Below are 24,520 nucleotides of genomic sequence, written 5' to 3'. Positions count from 1 at the left end.
TAAGTAGGAAGTGTGAAGTTTGTATTTATATATTTAAACCCAAAAGGCATGGAGATTTTTATATTAACTGCAGTGTGTGAGAATTAGATTTATTTTTACTTTGGAAAGTGCAGTCTTGTTAATTGCCTGGCTGTAATTTTGGAAAATATTGATACAGAGCGTAAGTAAACTAAACAAAAAAGATCATATCCAGTACAATCTGTTTAAACCAATAATTTTTGTGCTTATAAAAAAGGCCATAATACAACATTCAAAGCTCCTGACTGGCTAAAAAATAACACATTTAAGCAGCTAAATCTAATCAACAGTAATTCTGTACCTATGTACTAAATGCTTATCACAGTGAATGGTTGCACTTTAGATTACACAACAAGATGATAGGGTGTTTTAAAATTCTGGGGAGATTAAATTTTAATTTTTTAAAAATATTTTTTATTAATAGCTGTGGAACACCAACCTAATATTTTCACCACTTTTAATCTGGATTTTTGTGCTGCATACACAAACCAAAATGCATTCTTCTGAATAAATCTACCACGCAAGGAGATGGGTAGGCCAAGTTCCGAAGATTTACAATACATGCTAGGGTGTAACAACTGGACATTGAACCCGGCACCTTTACATCCTGTACACAGACTATCGCCTCCCACCCCAACAACAGTCCAAGAACAAGACACTATCGCCCTGGTGAAAAAACACTTGCTCTGGGTCGCATCCTGAGTTCAATTCACCTGCCTCTGTGCTGCGGAGAGGCGGAAGGACCAGTCTCCCCCGCTACCAATCACGAGCCAGAGAAGGAGACGAGAGACTGACAAAGAAGGCTCTAGGCAGGCGACAGATACACACACATATTTCATGGGTAGAGAAAAGATTTTATGGTTTTATTTTTAGGTCAATTTCAATATTAAAAACGGAGATTTCAGTGTTATTGTTTATATTATTTACCTATTTGTTTTGTTTATTCATGTTGATAAACTTTTATTTAACAAATATGACAGTTCAATATTCATTATACTTATTTCACTAAGACAGTTTCATTTTGACCGATACATAAGGCACTTTTACAGTATAACAATCTGTAATAAGCATTTATAACACTACTTGAAACAATAAAAATAAATTGGCAAGTATTTATATGTCTGAAAAATGAACCAATGATGTAATGTAAAAATAAGTTACTTAAAATAACAGTTGCAAGATCTAGTTAGTAATGCATTTTGGTACAAACTGCATGCTAAATAAGTAATATGAGTAGAATTTACTACATTACAAGATGTGCAATTATGTGATTTAAAATTCAGTTTTGAATAAAAAAAAGTCTATTTTAAAGATTTTAGTTGCATTTTGGTGCTTTAGGGTAGTATATTAAAATGCATTTCATTGATCTATGGTGTATTAAAATGCATTTTGGTGTTATGGTATATTGGCGTAGTTAAGGTGTTATTTCGGTTTTACTGCAATTTACCAAATAATGTTGTTCGTATTCATGGGGAAAATATATTACGTATATGTTAGAGTTTGACACACATAGCACTAATAGCTTTTATCATTTGCAATGAATGGTCGTTGAAAGGTTCTTTTCCATGAGAATGGAGGTGCTGGTTACTGTACTTCCGAACATTCATGATTCACTTGAAAATTGCTACATCAAAAGTCAAAATAGTTGAAACAGAATACCAAAGAAAAATTAATACACTTTAAAAAATTTGTAATAAACTGCTCTATAGAAAAATACAAAAGAGAGTTTGTATTCCCCAAAAAATAATTATCGGAATGTACCAGTGAACACTGCACGATTTTTCTATGGCCAACTATATGTTGCCTGCTCATGAATATCAGGTGCTCAAAATTAATTTTTTTTTTTTTCTGAATTTGAAAAGTCCTTTAACACAATGTATAGAGATGTACTGCAGTAAAGACATGAACTTTGGACAAAACTTAGGGCCAAAGGCCAACCCCTTTCCCTTGGAATGTGACATCACTCGTGCCAAGGCACTAGAATATGTCATGTGTCAGTGACCGCATTGACCTCCGTCCCTCCACCCGGCACATGTGTTAGATGTAACGTCACGTAGACAATACAAATATCACCAGCTCACAGACGATGCCAATATTTGTCTAGAAGGGTTACATCCTTTGTCCTCAATTTTGCAATACAATCGACAGGTTATGAGATATTTGGGCGTCTTCGCTGAGAATATAAAAGACCCTGACCAACAAGGGCAAGGGAGTTCAGTCCTGTCGGTAGCGATACCTACAGGGCTGCGGTTGCGATAATAGCGATCAAGAGGGTTGGTAGTGATACCATCAAGTTCTGTGGTTAGCGAGCAAACAGACAAGTTTTCCAGCGAGGAGCGACCTCGTGGATGAAAAGACCCAAAACGACATCAGCAAGATGAAGAAGTGACAGGGCAAATGTTAATGAGCAGTGACACACAAGTGGTGGTGTACAGAGGTGTGCAAAACACAAACAAACGAGAGATGTGTGCATTTATTAGATTAATTAGGTTTAAGTAATTTTGTAGATGGACATAAACTGTTACAAATTGAAGAAATATGTTTTAAATTTGAATATGGTAAATAAATACACATTTACTGATCTGGCTTACCTTTCAAACCCTATTTACCCTAATTCATAATAATGTTATAAATCTAAAAATAAAGTTTGAGTTGAATAAATTAAAAATGTTGAATTAACTTTTTTAATTCATTAAAATCCACCAGTAAAAATTAAAAAAATATATATTTAATATTTTTCTTCTAAATAACTTCATATATATGTAAATATAAAAATGAATGGTAAGAATTTTTCTCATAATTATTATTTGCTAACATTGTTTTGTTGAATAATTGCAACAATGAAAACAAAGCTATCTGCACTCTTGTAACAGTAAATGTTTCTTCACAAAAGGCAAATAAAAAAAATTCTAACAGTTAAACATCTTAAAAACATAACACCAAATGAAATAAAGGTTCTTTAAAATGCTTCACTTAATTGTAAGTACTTAAAACCAGTTGGAAACTAAAAAATTTTATATCCACACAGCATCTAATTTGAAGACTGTGTTGTCCCAATTTGCTGACACAGAGCCACCCCCCCCCCCCCCCCTCCTCACCACTGGCTCATTCTCTCTCCACCCCTCCCTTCCGTTGTAACTTTTGCACCCTTTTGACATCTTGCTGTCCCAACTTGATAGAAGGGGAGCGAAATAGAGAAAAAAATGACAATATTCACTTACACTCTCATCAAAATTTTTGTATGCATCTTGGTTTTTCCAACATTTGCAAACATTATAGGTTATAACTAGATCTAGATAGCTGGCTTAAAGTATGTAATAATTATACATCTTACCTTTTAAAAAAAAAAAAACTGGTCACTATTGCACTGTGTAATAGGTAATTTGACTGAACTAAATTTTTTACTACTGCATTGTCAAATTTAAAAGAAAAGATTGAGAAAAAAAATACTTAGTAAGAATTAGGGCAAAAAGACTGTGTTATCAAAGGGCACAAACAAACGTGCAAGCCTCAGTTCGTTTGAGAGCGAGCGAGAGTAAGCCAGAGTGAGCAAGAGAGCACTAGTGAGCCAGAGTAAGCGAGAGGAAGAACGTACGGATTTTCTTTAAATGATACATTTGTCAAACAAGAGAGCCAGAGGAATTGGGAATGTGAGAACCTGACCATTTTCAAAGTCAATGTCGCCATCCAAGTGGTCGGTGAAGGCATCCAGCGAGGGCTCCGGGAAGCCCCCGGGCCAGAAGGGGAAGCTGTTGGCGCTGCCCCTCGTTGCCTCGTTCGTGGGCCCGGGGGCGCGGCTCAGCGACATGGAGTTCTTGGCGGTGCTGCCCTGGTCACCCACCCACACCTCCCGGAAGTCCAGCAGCCTGCCGGTCGACGGGTCTCTGTCGAACTGCGGACAAGGACGTCACATGTCTCGTTCCAGCACTGTGTACACTTGTACAGTCAAGAGTGCTGCAGTGCCTACCAAACAAGGGCAAGAGATTTCAAGATAAGGTTAACGATCAAGGACTACTACTAGAAAACTACACTAGTAATGCAGTCTGCTTTTACATGGTTTCCTTATGCTTGCATTGATGATCAAAATGCAAACGTATACAGAATTAGAGTCAAATTATGAAAAACAAACTAGAATTTCCACGAAAATGTTCTGTATTTAGTAGGGTCTATGTTTACCTAGTGTACTATGCTTAATCTAGTAGCATAAAGAGCCTGATTTATAAGGCTCTAATAGGTGAGACAGGAGTGAGGTATATTCGAATACATCTGCTTCAGTTGCTCCATAAAAGGACAATCACTAGTTTAGTATAGATGAGGACCGTAAGTAAAACAAAGAACTAGACAAAACATATTATACAAGAAATATTCAATTATTATTCCAAAAAAGACCTGACATATGAAATTGTCTTACAATTCAACTTACTATAGTTAATACATATTATATAGTTCACATCAGCTTACATTCTAGGTCGCTATACTATATTGAGAATATTTTGCACAAGTACACCTCTGAATGAAAATATTTACAAAACACTGTATCTCTGTTCCAAACAACTTTAACCTATACTTTACTTTCAAAAAAACACACACCTATAGTTATACAATTGCAAAACAAACTATGTCACATCAAATATTATAAAAACATGGCCCTACATTCCATACAGAGGACTAGATAAACTGTAATCACATTCACTAATAAATGAATTCCATGTTCACTTGTTTACAGTAAATACTAAGCCTGTGCGAATATCAGTTTTTTAGTTTGAATCGAATTCGAATACGAATACCAAATTATTCTCGAATACGAATATTGAGTTCGAATAATTGGAATGAGAATTGAAATCCCATAAAACATGTTATATCACATCACATTACAATATAATAACAGGTACATATTTACTGATACAATGTATGTAGAATCAAAAAACTGACAGTACTTAAGATTTTAAGGTTCTCCAATTTTATAATTAGTTCGTATTAAAAAGAGTCTTGTCACATCACTACATATTAGCTAATTTAAATTTTCTGTGGAGAAACACAAGCTGCTCTACATTGTCTCAGTTATAGTTTCAGCTACTGTGTTCAGCTTACACAGCTTACATACCTCCCTGCACAAATTTTCAACCCATATTTTTATTTTATTTTCATCCTCAATTAGTGAATCTTTGAACCGTGGATCTACCATCATAGAAAACACATTTACTTCACAATCTTGGTACACCAAATAACATGATCGCAAGCTTTTAAGTTAGTTCTTGGCAAGAGTTTTTTTTTTTTGATGCGCAAGACAGGATAATTGCCTGAGCTGTCACTACGCGAGGAATTTGGGAAGGGTGGGATGGTTACGAAGGGGTGGGGTGGGGGGGGGGGGGGTTGTTTCCGCCTGCATCCGGTCGTTTACTGTGTATTATCCTATTGAAAAACATTGACGTAGCATGTTAGGCTTTTGGTGTCTTTGCTGTGAGTATGGGGCCAGATGTTTTCCACATGGTCTGTACAATTTTCTTTCTCTTTGCCGTCACGTTCGGAACGAAATTACAGTGCTGACAAACCATGTTTCACCCTCTATCTGTAAACTGTCACCTATAACACCCCGGTTGTATGGATTTTACAGAAACATATTTATCTTTATCAGTATGCTGACAGTTCAAATCTATTTTAAACGACCTGACGACATTCTTCTACATAAAATACGTTAGTTATCGCTCCGAATTACTTTGTTCAAACGGGCTTTACGTGGCCAGATGTAGTGGAATAACTTCACATACATAACTCTAAAACATTACGAAAATCCCGCGGAACTTTTGCCCCCGCCCAACGAGAGAAACCTCCGTGATCCCGAAATGTTTCCGGGTTTCAGTGATCCCGTTCAGCCTTTTTCGTAAATGACTGAATATTCGTTTATTCGAAGTGTTAGTATTCGAAATCGAATTGAATACGAATAATAAACTATTCGTTTTGATATTCGAAAATTCGAATATTCGCACAGGCCTAGTAAATACCTGTTAAGAAGTTTCTCAAAGACCTTAGAAATTCGAAATTAAAAGGGTTTTATTGTATATCTGGAAGTAAATTAAAAAAATTTCATTAAACAGCTTATAATGCTTGTAATGTAAACCACGGTGTCCAGAGAAAATATCTCTATATATAAAAATCAATGTGTGTATGTATGTTCCCTATGCACTCCAAAACGGCTAGACTGATTGTGATAAAATTTTCAGGAAATCTTCAGGTTAGCCCAGCGGGTGATCTTGTGATGTTTGGTAGCAATCTGATAAACAGATTTTTTTTTTTTTTTTGGCACTTTCTGTCATATTTGTAATAAAAATTAATACAAATATTTTTATTTTTGAACATTCACAATTAAAAGTGATATTAGGGTTGCTAGTGTAACAATAAAAATTCATGACTCAAAGCCAAACCAAATATAAAAAAAATTCATGACATTGCTTTGTTTAAGTATGTTTATGATCAGTTAAACCATTTCACTGAATGTACAATTATTTTTAACATTGTCACTGGTAGCATTAGCTTGGATGGCTGACATTTTGTGAGATTTCTTGCTTGTTTATCAGAATCAGCTATAGCCATGACAAAGCCTCTAACTTTTGTAAAACCTAACTAGAGACTAAAAATATTATTTATTTAAAATTTTGTTAATATATGATTCATAATCACAACTAAGGTTTTATTAATTTTTTTCCTTACACACTTGAAGCAAAATAATGTTGTTCAAAATTTGCAAATACAACCATTAAATGGTAAGAAAACCATGAGAGCAAACAGAAGGTGGAACTATCCGGCCTTGACATTGTGAGATATTGCTCAAAGCAAGCTGGCTTTGCACTGGATCTCACTTGGATCAGCTCACATGATAAGGATTTGTTATTAACATTTTATACTAGTTCCCATCACTGCCCTAATCATTACTAACAGGAAACAATGTTAGCATGGAAATAAAACATCAAATTTATGTGGAACCTTAGATTATATGCAGAACACACAACTTACCTAGTGTACTATGCTTAATCTAGTAGCATAAAGAGCCTGATTTATAAGGCTCTAATAGGTGAGACAGGAGTGAGGTATATTCAAATACATCTGCTTCAGTTGCTCCACAAAAGGACTATCACAAATTTAGTATAGATGAGGACCGTAAGTAAAACAAAGAATTATGCTACAGGAAACTATCTGTGAAATTTTATCCTACTCAGTCTTATTTTATTGGGACAAACAACTGTTATCTATTAAGAAAATAAGTAAATTGCACTTAAGGTAAAATTTGTCTTCAAATATGTATTTTTTTTTAGAGAACTTAAATTTATTTAGAAATAAAAGTAAGAAGTAGAGGTTAAAAAAAAAACTAACAAATCAAGAACATATGAGAAAGAACAAGAAAATAGTAAAAGATCACAATAAATATAGAACATCCTGTAATCAAAAATATAGGAAATATGGGACAGTATAATAAACATGCTAAAAAAAATAGGAAATATAGGAAAAGTGAATATATAATTGGAACTGTAACTATATAACTGACTAACAACTAGTGAAATTTATTTCATTTAGACTAGACTGGATGAATGTCTTGAGGCTCTTAAATAAAATTCATTTAACACAAAATTTCTATCATTTCTCTAGATGAATTTATTTATTGTAATTTTATGTTCACTACTACCAATTATTTGTTAAACCTTATTTACAATACTATACACTGCAGGCAGGATTTCTGAGAACTTAGTGCATTACAAAATTGTTCCTGAGCAAACGAAAGTGGAAATTTACAAAAGAATTATTTAAGAACTAGCTGAATTTCCCTGCACTGCCCGGACTAATATCCTTTGATCGCTGATTTTCGGGAAACCTCATCCTCAGTTGATGGCTATGTAATATAAGGAATATCACAGCCAAAATTCAAAACTGTAGGAAATATACTACAGGAACGGGAAAATTTTGATCTTCAACACCCTGCAAAAATTTGTAGAATTTATTGTTGAAACACGCAAAATTTTGAATTTTAACATCCCCGCAATCCTCCTTGAGAGCCAATTTTCTGGTAACCACATGCTCAATTAATGTGTATGTAATATAACAAACATCCCTGCAGTGTTTCAAGTCTGTAGGAGATACACTTGAAAAACAGGAAATTTTTAATCTTTAATGCCCCTGCGACCCGCCCTGGTAGCCGATAAAGATTTGAAAATGACTAAAGAAGGAGCCAGAGAAGGTATCAACAATGCATTAGCAGTTGCATAGAGGTGAAGAAAGCACTAACAATTCAATAGCATTGAAAAATAGGGTACCTAATTATGATCTTTAACACCTCCGCAACCCCCTTGTGAGCTAATTTTCCTAAAATCCTTTCTTAATGGATGTAAGAATATACGTGTCACGTTTCAAGTCTGTAGGTCTTATAGTTTCTGAGAATTCATTGTGAGAGTGTCATAGAGTGGTATTTTTCTTTATGCAAACTTTACCACCCCTCTTCGCCCTTTAGGGATAGAATTACAAAAAATCCGACCTCAGTGCACCTCTAGGTACTCAAGGAATATTTCTTCCAAATGTCAAGTCTCTAGGTCCACCGGTTTAGGCTGTGCGTTGTCTCTCTGTCAGTCGGTCAATGTTAGAGTTTTACTAAGTAGATGCTTGGAGTTTTATAGCTGTTGGGTGTTCAATAGAAGCCTTGACTGGTATTTGCTGCCCTCCTTGAAGAATGTATACAATATTCATCAGACTCAATTACACAAGGTAAGACACTGATATGCACAGAGGCCCCAACTTCATGATGGGTTACAAACTACTTGGGCACCGACTTCATGTTCACAAACCTGAGTCACTCCCAGAGTGCTGGAGCTGAACCTGTGACCAACACTACTATAATATATATAAATACAGAGTGGGGCAAAAGGTATGTATTGGTTTTGAAGGGCTGATAAATAAAAAAAAGGGGCCACTTAAATTAGGTTTATTTGATTGGAATCAGTACACATCCCCATTTTTTTTAACCAATTTCTGAAGATCACATCACAAATATGGTGGCCATCAGCCGCGATACATTGATGAAGGCGATTTTGGAACACTTCGACTGCTTTTCTACATATTTTCTTCCAAGTTGTGAGGACGATTTTTAAAAACCTTTTCCTTGAGGTTACCCGACAAGAAGAAGTCTCCAGTGAGCGTGCAGGCCACCCCAAGTCACCCTCTCAGACACAAGGTGCATAGGAAGCATTTGCCTAAGGTTCACCATTGAAACTCAAGCAGTGTGGGCTGTAGCGCAGTCAAGAGTAAAAGGTGTGAAAAATGTGCAGAAAAGCGGTTAAACAGTTCTGAAAACACATTCATCAATGCACCACTGCTGATGGCCACCACCTTCCTGATGTGATCTCCTGCACTTGATAAAAAAATGGGAATGTATAATGATTACAATAAAATAAACCTCATTTTTGTAAGTTACTTCGCTTTTTTGTAATAGCCCTTCTAAACTGATACACATAAACAAATAAATTTTTTATTAAGAAGATCATGTTATAATATAGATAATTATATAAATACATTGTTATATATTAGTTAAATCTTTATATTATATTAGGACAATTTCACTGTTTGTTAGTCTTCAATATACTTTGCTCATGTCTGCACTCTGATGGGTGAAAGGAGCTACTTCTGCACTTGACTTAGGCAGTGTGAACTAATTTGCTGAGTTAGAAAACATTCCTGGTTCGCCTTGTCAGGGGTATATTTTTGTTTGCGAGGGAGGATGATAAGTGCAATGCTTGCTGGTGCTTCTAGCGCGGTTTCACCTCTAAGCATAAGGCTCTGAACTAGCATGCCGTATTCTCGTCATTCACTGTGGTTTCATTTGAATGGAAACCATCACAATGTATGACCAAGAAATGACGATAAAGGTATAATGCAAGTCCCTTGAGTGCTTTCAAAAATCTGTATCACAGGTTCATGTATAAAAATTATTCTAAAAACCTATGTTTCAGCAATTTTTACACTTATAAAAATACAGTTTGAAAACTAAATATGGAAACAGAACTAGTCATCCTCCCTAAGTGTATCCTTAAATGCTTTTCTTAAAACAGATCCTATTCAGATACCTTGATCAGTATTTTTATCACGTGTATTTTTTTCTGAAGCTCTACCTACCATATAGGTGCCCAGGTAGGTAAGACTCTTAAAAAATATTTCTTAAAACCAAAAAATTAAGAAGTCAAGTACAATGTTTTACAAAATAGGCTGGCACAAAACCCATTCTAGACAAATTGGCATCTGTCGCGAACACGGCCAGGCAGCGAGCCGGAGAGCGAAGGCTGTGTTCCGCACCTTCAGGACGGATCCGGCAGGAGTGACATCGTAGTTGTAGAGGGAGCTGGGGTCGGTCTGGCGCGGCCAGAACTGCTGCGCACGCTCGTAGTCGTGTATCGGCAGGCGGTCAGGACGCACCAGGTACTCCTTCAGCTGCTTCTGGACGTCAGGCAGCACGGGCGGCGGCCCGAACGGCAGCTACCAACACAACATCTACAACGTTATCATTGCCGCTGCATAGCAAGATCTTGTGTGTTGATTTGTCGTGAAGCTTAACACTTTTAAAACTAGCAAATTATGCTGTGTTTAATGAGTCTGACTGACAATTTTCACAATTTTTTTAATTACTGCATATTAGTATGCTACATACATAGTTACAATACTTGAAATTTATTATTTGAGTCACATATTACAAAATATCCAGTGTCATAAGATGTTGATTTCAAATATAATTTTAGATATATAACAGCTTCAGGCACGACAGACTTGAAATACACCAAAACTTAAGATCAGTTAGCAGATGGTTTTACCAAACTTCTTGTAAAGACAAAGCTTGATAAATTATATCAGTACTAAAAACTTAAAATGAATAAGAATTTTTTTTTAAATTTTTTGGAAGTCTTTTATGTAAAGAATTACTTGATTGAGAGAGAATTTTAAGTATGTTATTAAAATATTTCTCTTTGGTTTTGTATCTTAGCCAAAAACTGTTACATATTGTGTTCTGTTTAAATATGGTGCAGAATATTGATTGTTATTGTAAAACATATGCGTCTTTATTTTGGGCAGTTATAGATAAATTAAGTAATAAAAGAAAGTCACTATTTTTTTCAACAGTTACTCGTACGGAATCAAGCATATTGTTACAAATGTGGGAGGCATGGCCGCGACGTGTACCAGGCAGGTACCTGAGTGGCCTGGCGGCCCCGCACAGCCACCCCCTTGCCCCACGCCTTCCTTCCTCGCTGCTGTCATCTGTTCCTTACCGGCTTGAGAGTTCCACAGACTTACAGGGGCCGCCGCGTGGAGTGGCGTGAATAACGAGCTACTGTTCTGGATGCTTTGAGCATTCAGTTCGGTCTGGGGTGACGCAACTCATCACAACCACTCCAGTCCATTCCCGAAAGACGACCTACGGGTATAAAAGTGGTAAAGCTAGCCTCCATGGGAGTTCCAACAGGCGAGTTGAGTGAAGTGAGAGTTCGGCGAGCAGCGCAGACGTGGAGTGACGGGACAGTGCGTGTGTGACCAAGTGGCGTGAGACTAGGTGTGTGGACAGGTTCGAGGTAAGGTCACTGTTGATCGAGACTAGCTCCAGTGAGGAGTGTGAACTGTGGACTTGACAGATACCGTGCGTGTGTGACCGAGTGGCGTGAGGTTCGAGGTAAGGTCACTGTTGGTTGAAACTAGCTCCAGTGAGGAGTGTGAACTGTGGAATTGACAGATACTTAGTATTTTGTGCACAGACATGAAGTGTTATGATTAAATTAGTAATGTAAATATTAGTAGCATATAAAACTGAATAAAATTAATTGGGTTACCTTAACGAATCTGTTTCACCCACTCGTAACATTATATTTAATGAGTTTATTTCAATTTTCTGATCTAAAATATATTTCCCTGACTATTCCAGAATTTTTCCTAAAAATTTAATTCTCTCTCTCTCTCTCTCTCTCTCTATATATATATAAACACATATATATCAATTTTCTGATCTAAAATATATTTCCCTGACTATTCCAGGATTTTTCCAAAAATTGAATTCTCTTATGACATCGTAACGTTATATTATTAATGTAATGCATTATGCATAAAAAAAATTAAATAGACTAAATATGTCTTTCTCCTGGTATGTCCCACATCTCAGATAGTGCAACTTACTGGTATGTCATTAATAGTCTTATTGAAAATTGGCACATTTATATTTTTTTCCTCTAATATAAACACTTCAATGGTAAGTTTAATTTTTTTTTCTGATTTTTATAAGCAGAGAGAAATTTATTATTAAATTTTTGGTTCTGTCCCAATATTTCAAGGTCATTCTCCTGTAACAAGGGAAGTTTCCTTAAAATAGGTTTCAATGTTGAATACATTTTGTGTTGTGGTTGGTACACTGAATATTTTTTACTTTTTGGAGGGAAAGACATTGCAAGAAAATGTGTGTGATTTGTTGCATGTTTTCTGAAGAATAGCAAAGTTTTGAATTCAGGTAAGTGACTGTTTCTACTGTCATTTTTCTGTATGCCTTTTCAACTTAAGTTCAAGTAATAACAGTTTTTATTCTAACTTAAAATGTAGATATATTAATTGGCAATTCATTGTAGGTGAAATCTAACCTCAAAAAATGTTCTAAGCCTTCAGCCATGGAGTAAACCAATGATAATGTCATTCTCCTGGCTATCATTCTCCTGGTATGAAAGTCATTCTCCTGGCTTTTTAAGGTTCTGATTTTTCGAGGAGAATGACTCAAATCCAGGATAATGACACACTCAGACCAAAATCTTTTTTTCTTCTTTACACTTGCCTAGCAGTAAATAAAACTTTTAAAGTACTTATACTTTATCATAGGCATGCAATGAGGGCCTATTTGACAATATAGTATCAACAAAGTTACAAATTTACATAGAAAATGTTCCAGTGTTGCAGATTATGGCTCCACGGAAAAAACAAAGCAGAGAGGAACAACTGAAGAAAAAACGAGATGCTGAAAAAAAGTGACAAGAAAAGATAAAATGCAATCCTGAATTACTGCTTGCAGAGAAGATAAAACGTAAACAGAAATATGAAAACAGGAAGAAGAAAGGTCAAATAAAACCCATTGCTGAAAAAGAACACAGGGGAATAAAGGCAGCAAAGAAAGTCATGGCGAGAAACTCAAAGAAGAAACCGTGAAAGAAAGAAAAAAGCAGAAGAAAAATGTATATTTCTCTCCAATAATTCACCACCAAGCAGTGATTCGGAAAACATACGGGAGATACCAGAACGTGAACTTTCAAATTGTTTCACACGTTCTAAACTTCAACAATTAACAAATGACTCTACAAGTTCATCACTTAATGTTGCTTCTACGTCTTGTGCGAAAGTTGATGGCAGAATGAATGCCGGAAAGAGAAGAAGGAGAAAAGAACTTCAAAACCTTAAAAATAAATTGTGTGAAGGTGAAAGAAAAGCAGCAAGGTATCGAAAGCGATACCAAAGATTGCTTGCAAAAATGGAAAGTGACAAGAAGAATGCTACACCTAAAACGAAAGTAAATGGTTTCTTGAAAGGGCGGAAGGTTAATAAAGATATTAAACGAAAGCTGGTTTTTGGAGAAGTATTGTTAAGTCAGCTCACCCATAATTACAACCAAATAAAATCTCACAAGACTAAAGACAATTTCAAAAGAGTTATTGCTGGAAGAATAGTGAAGAAATACAGATGCATGACCAATGTATTCAAATTTTTAAAGAATAGAAGCAAGAATGTTGAAGAGAATATCAGAAGGAAGTCTACTGAAATGGCAAAACAAACAGTAATAGATTTCTTCACACAGGATGAAAACAGCACACAATGCTCTGGAAAGAAAGATTTCATAACAAGGTGTAAATTGAAGAAACAAAAGAGATATTTGAACGGTAGTTTAAAGGAACTGTATGCAAAATTTAAAAATTTGGATTTGGGTATTAGGCTGAGTTACACTACATTCTGTCGATTCAAACCTTTTTGGATTGTTGCACGCAATGTGAACAGTCGGGATACTTGTTTGTGTATCACACATAGTAACATGGAAATAATAACAGAGAAATTGCATGTGAGTGATGTGATAAACGCTAAAAAGCCAGAGGAAATAATGTTGTGCTGTGAAAAGTGTTTGTTGATAAAGTGTGATGAATGCAAAGATCAAGTGATTCTTTATAAAGAATTAAATTTGTCTGAGTGTATTGTTTATCACAAATGGGTAACAGCAAAAGAAACTCGAGTAGTACAAGGAAATGAAAAAGTATTTCAAATTACAACAAAAACTGGGATCAAAATTGACATTGGAAGTGCTGTTCATGAATTAGAAAGTACTATCGTTAAATTCATGAATCATGTGGTGAACATCCATCATCAACATCAATACATCAAAGAGTTGAAAGAAAATATAAGTTACGAAAAGGCTCTTTTCCACGTAGATTTCAGTGAGAATTTTTCAGCCAAATATTCAGAAGAAGTACAGGCAATCCACTTTGGCGCTTCAAGGCAGCAGTTTACATTGCATACTGGTGTTGCTTATTACAAGGCTGAAGACATGGGAAAAAACTTTTTTTCATTTTGTACTCTTTCTGATAGTCTTCGACATGACCCTGCCGCTATCTGGGCTCACCTTGATCCAGTGGTAAAATATCTACTTCAGCAGTGCCCCCAAATAAAAATTGTTCACTTTTTGAGTGATTCACCATCCACACAGTACAGGAACAAGAAAAACTTTTACTTGTTTCAATCTGTGGTGGAATGATACCCATTGGTAACAATGGCAACTTGGAACTTTAGTGAGGCTGGCCATGGTAAAGGAGCACCGTATGGTGTCGGTGGATGTTTGAAACGAACAGCAGACAGCATTATCGCACAAGGAACAGATATTACAAATCTCCCTACCTTTTTGACAAATTGGAAGAAAATTGTCCAAACATTTAATGTTGTAAAATCTCTGAGAACGATATTCTCAAGTTTGATGAGATTCTACATAAAGGAGGAAAACTAGTGACTGTAAAAGGAACAATGAAAATCCATCAAGTGACAGTTACTTCTACACCCAGCACACACAGTTACCTAGCACTGAGCTGCTTGCAGTGCACACTGAATCAAAATAGCAAGCATTTTGGGATTGTGTTCTCAAGTGACTCACAAAAGTCTCTCACGTTGGTCGAACAAGGTAGGGCATGTTATCATTCATAAGTATATGATTTTAATAAATAATTAATTTACATTACTAACAGTTGAAGTCAAACGACATAATGAGCGGAATGCAGTAGGTACTGATGTATGTGAAACTAAGATGTTTGTATTTTTTTCAGATACAACCTCACAGTATTCAGTTGGAGAATGGGTAGCAGTCACATATGAAGGTCAAACCTACCCAGGAGAAATTACATGCACTGACAACGATGGAGGAAAGACAGTGACAATCAATGCAATGGAGCCAACTAATTTAGGAAGAACAGCTTGGAAATGGCCTTCTCCAAGGGATATTCATTTGTACATAATTGATGATATCCTACGGAAAATTCAGCCCCCAGTTCCATCAGGGACTAGAGCATCTCAGTTTGTGTTCTCAAATCCTATATAAAAACTCTGCAAATTTTGTATTTGTATCATGAATTGTGTTTAAAAATTAAACCATCATACCAAGTTCAGTTTCTTGTCATTCTCATAGAAGTTGTCATTCTCCTGTCTCACAAATTTCAAAATTGGTATTTAAGTATTTACAGACATCAAACTATGTGACCAATAGATAATTGTAATTAAGTACCCTTTTAAGATGAACACTGATTTTTTCCAAAAATTTTTAAGAAGTTTAAAAATCAAAAATATTGTAGTACCAGAATCCTTACTTTCGTGATAATCACCCTTAAACATCTTAGCTTAGCTTAGCTTAGTATACAGTAATTTCGTGAAAATGGTATGGAAGTCATATAACGTAAATGTGACACAAATATGGCGGACCTACATGTAGCATCTTAAACTTGTAAATAGTCACTTTCGTAATAATTAGGGTACATATTGAATGTATTGGTGTGCCAAATAAAACTTCATGATAGTAAAACTACCCTGGAATATATTTGGTAAACTAAAATAGTCATAGTCAAAAGTAATCTCAAGTTTTAAAATAACTAAGAAAACTGGCATTATAATGATTATAATACATATTCTCCTTGCAAAATGGCAACAATCTCTGTAGCACAGTGGTAGCATGTGAACTTGTTTGCATGAAGGGAAGTGGTTCCAACCTTGTCACTGGAATTTTTTTTTTTTTTGAAATAACATTATAATATAATAATAATGAAATGATAAATCAGCTCAATAAGGTTGGTTAAATTTCTTTGTAGTAATTATTTAGACAGATTTTATTTGTTTAAAAAGAACAATTATACAAACATATAGGTACTTAGTGTTATAATATATTTTTTTAAATGTTTCAGGTAACTATTTTAGTAATGCTATAGAAGTATAACCTCCAAATGTAGGGAAATTTTATATTATTAACTGTTTAATGAATTTTAATAGATAGTATTATAATAAAATTCTATGTCAAAAATAAAGTCTAATGGCCATGTTTAGAATTTGTTTTAAGTCTTTTTTGATTTATCGGAGCCATTTATAATAGTTTAAAAATTTGGTTTCCTTTGTGCTGCCATCTGCAGGTAATGGTGGCAAGCAATGTTTACAATTCAAGCAGCGCTTTCTAGCAGCAGGTGCAGAAAGTGTGTGATTCACGTCTAGAAATGTTGGTATTTTCTTCGAAAGTAAATATTTTATTGATCAGTATATTTATCAGGCTCGGCATTATTTTAGAGAATTCTACTTTAAAATTTGTGTCCAAATTTAATATTATAAATTTATTTGCAACATTGACAACATAAGAACACATGAATTTGCTCATTACGAGGTTAGATGTTTACGTCACTGACTAGGACTGACACAATTTTTTTCCCATCCTTATGAAAACCCACTAATTTTTCCACAAGATGGTTTGCAACTTTGGTAAAGATAATTTAACACAATAAACAACACTCACAAGCAGACTAATACCACAAAACATTAATTATTACATACTTTTTTTTACCTAAATTGCTAGTATTCAAACATGAAAAAAAAAAAAGCTAGGAAATTCAAAAAAATTATTTACGGTCAATTAATAATCGGAGTAATGTGGTAATGTGAAAGTGGAATAATTTGCAAAGCTCATCAAAAAAGGGGCAGAAACAAAATAAAAAAGCTAATTGTGCAAAATCTACATGTGATTCGCATCTAGAAATGTAGTTTAAAATACAATTTTGTGTATATTTATCTGCATTATTTCAAACAATTCTATATTATATATTATGTCATTGTTTCATATTATAAGTGTATTTTGCAAAATGAGAACACATTCATTTTCTCGTTACCGAGGTTAGATGTTACACATCTCCGGTAATACTGAAGGACTAGCTCACATTTCTTTCTGTTAATATGTCAACAGCGAGGTGATTAGAGATGAAAGCACGTGACTACTAACCACACAGAGCAAGAATGCTGGGGAAGGATTCGCCATGGCCTACAGCAAGGAACCGTCCCAGCATTCACCTGAAGTATCTTCGTGGAACCATGTGAACTAGAAAGCCATATGGCCCGACTGGGATCCCGACCCAGGTTCGGTTCAATTTAAGTCCAGTGTCTCGCCACTGCACCATCTCGCTTCATAGAAAATTACTCCAGCACGGGATAAAATGTTGAGTATATGGGCACGCTCGAAGAATTAAAGTGGCATGGATACTCAATACTATTTCAATGTTAACAAGATTAATTAGTAATTCCACATACATTTTGGCTGTAAAATGTATATGTACTTGTAAATGTATTACTGTTTTACAACCGTCTATGTCTACTTGTATCTACTTTTATCTTTAGAGGCTACCTATAATGCTAGTCCCTGCCCCCTTCTTTTACATGTCTATACTTTTTGAATACTTAACTAATGTTTTGACGTGTCCTATACAACCGAGTGAAAACATATGTAGAGTCAGATGGACGTAAATAAAAATATATAAACGAAATAGAATGGAATAAAAACTAATTATAATAAAACATGTTTTTCTTGCAAGATAATTAACAAAGATTAGTAAAAATTATTTCCAACATTTTCTGGAAAAAAAAAAATGTAGTATATATTTTAATACAGGCTTACTCCATAAAAAAATACCTTAAGGTATTTTAATAATGGAGAAGGCCTTTGCTTTAAAACACTGTGAGGTGTATTTTCTTCTGGCATATTTAATTGCAAACATGGAAGTTTATATTGTTATTTAATTTTTAAGTAAATAAACAGATAATAATACCTTTATGATCAAATATATTTTATTTTAATTCAAATGCTGTAACATGTTTTGTAAATACTTTGTCTGTAGTTTGATGTTATGCCTAATATAATAACCAATATCAACAAATGTTTTGAAAATATGAAAATAAATTACTATTTAGATATTAAATTAATTAATGCATTAAAGTTATTTATTTCTGAAAAAAAGCTTATTTATATTTTAAAGCCAAGTGAATAACTTACAACTTGATAGAAAATGTTATAAATGTAATAACAAATTTTAGATTTTTAAGTATGCTTTGTAAGCCTCAATGATTTGTCATTGTGAATTTAACAGTAATTGAACTGAATGAATTGTGAAAAATGGGATTGGGGCAGGGAAAATTGTCAAAGACCATCACATAGCACAAGACATATTACATACTCTTGCCATATTTTGAAGTTTGATTCTTATCTTATGAGTCTTTTAGGATGAACAATTTGATGGTGAATAATTATCAAGAAATTTTGGTTACTTTGAATAATATTTTATTTTTGAATACTTGGCCAAATTTCAAGAGAACTCCAACTGATTAATTTTTATATGCAGTATCATAGAACAATGGATAGTTCTATAAACATGTTCAAATGAGAAATTTTTTTAATAAACATTTTTTTAATAAACATCAAGCAAGAATTATTGTTCTGGTTAGTACTTTGAATGTTACTAAAAATAGTTTGTTTGTTCATGTCTCATTGACTGGAAGATTATTTGCAGCCAGTTATATCTACGAGTTGGAGAATTGTTTGAAAGTATTCCAGGACAGGCTATGAGAAGAGTAATTCAGAGTATAACAGGTAAGTTCCGATATATTGTGTTTTAAACATAGTGAATTTTGTGTATATTGTATGAAATTGTAGTTATATCCACATCCAGAGTTACACTTTTATTTTTTAAATTTAATTATATGTATTTAATGAAATAATTAACAGTAATTTATTTGATTGCTTCAAATTGAGATATTTATTATAGTTGTAAATAATTTGATATCCCAGAATTCCATACAAAATTTTACTTCACCACTACTACTTAGTTAGCCATGCTTAGAGTAATTATGAATTTATTCATTTTATTTGAGTTAAAGATAATAATTTAATCCTTTGAATTTCTATTTTTAAGAAACACTGTTGGTATAACTAGTTTTTGGACATGAACATAAAAGGAATATGTTATTTATCTGTGATATATGTTTTTATGTTTGACATCCAAGTGTGATACACGTAACACATATGATTCAATAAGTGTACCAGAACAAAACTTAGTTGCGTATGTCGGTGTAAATGTGTTGTATTGCCAATATCAAGTGAATATCTTCAAAAAGATGTTAAAATAATTAGTGCTTTGAATAAAATATTTAATGTTGAAACAGATTTTTTAGTCATAAATTCTTTACTTTAACTTCACAGTATTAATCATTTTAACTCTAAGACTCATTCTTTTAAATATAATATGGTTGATTCCAAAATAAGCAACTATTCAGGTTTGGTACCCGACAAAAATTATATAAGATTTAAATGGTTTAATATACTGAATTAACGAGCAGAAAATTATGATAAGACTCACACTTAACTCTCTGAAATAATAAATTTGCACCTCATTGCAGGGACTTAACAGAATTAATTGGCATCCAACATGGATGTTAAGTTTCTATTATTACATATTAATTGTTCGCCCAACCAGTGGCTTCACAGAATAATTGGCATAACAGCATAAGGCTGTACACATTAATTAATGCCCAACGTGGGGCTGTCCAACACCCACCAGGTAAGCCTACCAGTATTATGGCAGAAGTAGTTGTCTGTAATGATCTATATTTGAGTCATTATGTCAAAGCTTAAGCTATGGCTAAGTGAAGACAAAAGTGTAAGCAGCATGTAAGTGAAAACCACAGTACTGACACACATTTAAGACCCTACATTTAAGTCGTTCAGTAGTCTACTCTGTACCACAGTATTTTTATAGTCTGTCCCACGAACTGTGTGCTTAACTACAATGTGTCTCATCCTTAGTTTGCCGTGTGTAGTGTATTGGACATTCACTTTCTCTTTCCAATACATTATTTCTGCCACTAGTGCTGTCCTTGTTTCGGTATGCATCATTGCCAGATATATACCACAGAGCACAAACATTTTAGACACCACTTTGTTATGTAACAGAAAAACTGTAATTCTGTAATGTCATGAAATATTTCTGAGGGGAAAAATCTTAATAATGTATGCTGTAGCGAAAAATTTTAAATGAGAATATGGAAAACAATATATCTTCATGTATTTCGTCAAATCATAATATAATTATTACTTCTGAGGCAGAAATAAAAGTTGCCATCTTGATTTCAAATGCATTTGTCAGCAAACTTTTTTTTAATGGAATTCCTGCAATTTTTAGCTATGTTTGCTATAAATAGTTTCTCATGTGAAATAATTGGTGTTTAGTATTGAATTTATTTTTTTCAATAGACAATATTTTTTATAGTCTAAAAAATCTCTAAAATTATTAAAATTAAATAAAATAACACTAAGTTATGTATAATTTATTAATTTATTTTATTAACAATGGCATACAAAAGAAACTTTTTAGTGAGAATAAGTTGCATGAATAATTAGTGGAACAGAAATAATCTTGGTTGTCTAATAGTATCACTCTGGCAACAGTGTACGCGCCATTCATTCTGTACTGCAAACTAAGAGTGAGACACTGTATAGCAGCCAGCAAGATGAAACATTAAACATGCATATGGATGACGTGCAGTTGTGATATTAATACATGTACACAGCACGATTGCAATAAATTAACTAAATGCACAACAGGTGCCTAGTTGGCTCCAACGGAGTGTCCAACATGTAGCAGCACAGCATGCAGAGTGAAGTGAGACAATAGAATTGTAGATTTGAGAGCAACATGTAGCAGCACAGACAAACACCATCAAAAGCAGTAAACAACGAGAAGAAGTTACACTGCACATAGATTACGGACTCTGATGTTAAATGTTGTTAGAGTAGATATTTTTCTAAGAAAAATATTAAAAATTCTAAAAAAAAAAAAATGTTTTGGGTACAATTAATTAATGTGATGAAAATGAATTACATCTTTGATTTCACTAATTTTTAAATCTTTAATTGGTTTCTTTTGCTTGTGAAAGTTTGGTTAGGTTACTAAACGGCATTTAAAATACTGTAAAATCATGCCAAAGGTTTGTTATGGTCAGTCAGAGGAGTCAAGTTAAAAACACAATACCAGTCTTGCTATTGGTTGGAAATAAAGTAGGGGAAATGTATGATATCATGGAAGTTGGCCAATGATAACTAATTGAATTGTGGAACAAAATAAATTAAAGTATGTAATATTAGCAACAACAAAAGCCGAAATAAAACTGTGGGAAAATAAAAAAACCTTTTGGACTGATTGGGGTATAAAGATGAGTGAATTAATAAATAGAATTAAATATTTTTGTAAAGAGAATAAATAAGAATACCTACAATAAGTATTAAGTAGTTATCAAGAAATTTATTGAATAGGTGTAGAAATAAGTGTAGTAGTCATGAAAGAAGAGCAAAGTCGTGTTTATTAACATTGAAATGATATAACGGTGAAGAGTAGAGGAAGAATGCATGGTTGTGTGATTTTAGTTGTGAACAGGAAAGTAACAGTACTTATTTTGTTATATAGAATATATTAAATGGATAAAAAGAAATTTTTTTGAGTAAATTTAATGTATAAAAGTTCCACATTGACAATAATGAATTTTGACATAAAACCTAGAAAGGTAAGGATTTTTTTATGACTTTTAATTTTTTTGATTTGTAGTTTTTTATATGTGAATTTCGTTTGATGTGCTAGGTGAGAGGTGTGTTGTGTGGGTTTCATTTTTGATGTTAGGTGAAATAGCTACCGGTATTAAATTACGTGAAACTAAGAATTTTGACAAAATATTTTTGTGGTATTGTGAAGTAGACTGCAGTCTCACCAGGTGTAGTCTATTTTGCAATACTGGTTTTAATTTTTTGAAAGTGAGACTTTTCAACATATTTCATCTTATATCATGAAGTAGAATACAATCCCACCTGGTCTAGTCTATTTTGCAATACCAGTATTGATTTTTAAAGTGAGTCTTTTTGACGTAATATTTGATAGGTATCATGAAGTAGTATACAGTCCTACTCAGTATAGTCTATTTTGTGATACCAATATTTTATTTCTTATAATTCACCACTTTTCCCACAACTTTTGTTGGTATCATAAAGTATTTTAATAAATTGGGCACGCTGTTGTATTTGCAATACTCCATAAATTTGTAGCATGTACAGACATATCTTTGATAAAGAAATATCAATATTACAAAATATACTAGAGCAGGGGGATTATGGTCTAGTTTACGGTACCAAAAAAGTAAAATATTAATACATGAAATGCGTGAAAAATAGTGAGTTGATAGTAGTTCCCTGCCTAAAAAGCTCCATATGCCGTGCTTGACCCGTAGGGATGTAGAGGTAGTAATAATGTGAGCGATGCCATATTGGTGACATCAGTAGTTATGGAATCGGGATCTGGAATACACCTGGTCAGTGAAATTATAATACTTTGGTATCAAGCAGGATTAAAAAAAAAATGCTTTGTTACGGTACCTATAAATAATTAAGTATATTACAAAATACAATTGCCAAATTTCACCGTTTTTTTCTTTTGAAACTAGTATAATATAAAATTACCACGATCTGTTAAATAAAATAATATGAAAGCAAAAACAAACTGGGTAGGTACATAAACGGCCTATTTGACTTTACTCCACCTGCAATTCATATTCATGTTCTGGAGCAAGCGGCATTTTCTCTAATATTAAATGTATTAAACCTTCATAGCAGTGCACAACTAAACCAAGTTGTACAATAATGCAGAAGCAAAGCCAAAATCTTGATTTATGAAAAATGAACAATTAATACTTTTTTTAAATCAAATAAGTAAACACCACATGGCTCATAGATACTAAGCAATTCAGAAATCAGTTTAGTACATAAAAACAAATATTGTAGTAGAAAATATCAGAAAGTAATCGAAAAACGGGAGACAGCGCATTCTAGCAGCAGCGCCTGATTCTACGGCTTTCGCGCATTTTTTTATGACAAAGATATTTTGGCATTTTTGAATATACGTTTTTTTCCCCAGTTTTATTCCGTTGTTATTAATTATTGCTGGAAAAGTTCGTGCGATGTTTGGTTCAACAAATACGACATTGCTAAATGCTCAAAATCATTTCTCAAAGTCATTTTTGTTGTTAAACTTCTTCATTCACGTTGGTGCCGAAGTCTTACTCGTGTCGCGGCAATAAGCTATTTTATATTCTCTTACATAAACATATCGATGTGTCAAATAAAAATTTGTAATTGCAAAACTACTCTTGAAAATAGTTTCTAGGCTTAAATAGTTACACAAAGAAATAGTAGCAACCCTGAAAGTAATTTTTTATTGTGGGGATTACAATATTAATCATTATATTTTATTCATATTTTAAGTTGGGTATTTAGCACTGCGGTAATATGCGTGGCTGTGACGCCCCCGCAAGCCCCAAGGGAGCGTCGTGAACCGCGTAAAATTGCCGGAAATTACCTGGTATAGTGTATCGCCATCCGACATATCAGAAAAATAGGTTACGGCACACCGTTCACCCAAACCTCTCGGCATTCAACACAGGTATAAAAAATATCAGGGCTTAATTTAAACAACAAAAGAAAGGAATTTGCTTGAGAAAGCACAACTTTTGCGGCAAGTACGACAAAACAATATTTATTAATCTGAACGTCTGACATCAAACTAATACAAGCATTAAAAGAATATAAGCATTCGCCGGTACCTATTAATTAAATCGGGCCCGATGCTATAAACTATATATATATATATTCATACCCAGCACATGATAAGGAAATATAAAAATACCCTAATCTTAACATCAGTTACAAAGACACCTTATACTTATTTAAAATCTCAAATAAACCAAGTTCGAGCTAGTAAACGCCTTCCTGGTTACGCGACGTGCTCAAGTGTTCGGGGGACAGGTACCCTTAAAACGTTCAACGCGAGTCTCTACCATTTGAATTTCATCTTAAGTTTCAATTATT

General features: G+C 33.8%; 1 protein-coding gene across 8 annotated transcripts in view; it reads right to left on the bottom strand.

The window, feature by feature from the left end:
• Positions 1 to 23,425, bottom strand: part of LOC134527543 (superkiller complex protein 2) — a 141,019-nt gene extending 117,594 nt beyond the window's left edge. For 4 of the 8 annotated variants that reach the window (XM_063360313.1, XM_063360314.1, XM_063360311.1 and 1 more), the window contains exons 1-3: positions 23,197 to 23,389; positions 10,348 to 10,527; positions 3,682 to 3,910 (exon numbers count right to left, since the gene is read on the bottom strand). In XM_063360313.1, the coding sequence (XP_063216383.1) occupies positions 3,682 to 3,910; positions 10,348 to 10,527; positions 23,197 to 23,232 (445 nt within the window). In that variant the 5' untranslated portion in view covers positions 23,233 to 23,389. Of the gene's footprint in view, positions 1 to 3,681; positions 3,911 to 10,347; positions 10,528 to 23,196 lie in introns of all 8 variants that reach the window. The other 4 variants (XM_063360309.1, XM_063360306.1, XM_063360307.1 and 1 more) reach the window with 4 other exon arrangements.
• Positions 23,426 to 24,520: the final 1,095 nt, after the last annotated feature.

The sequence above is a fragment of the Bacillus rossius genome, chromosome 1, assembly GCF_032445375.1.
Source record: "Bacillus rossius redtenbacheri isolate Brsri chromosome 1, Brsri_v3, whole genome shotgun sequence".
Classification (NCBI taxonomy): Eukaryota; Metazoa; Arthropoda; class Insecta; order Phasmatodea; family Bacillidae; genus Bacillus; species Bacillus rossius.
The sequence above is the reverse complement of the archived record's forward strand: the minus strand, read 5'-3'. Positions and strand labels throughout refer to the sequence as shown.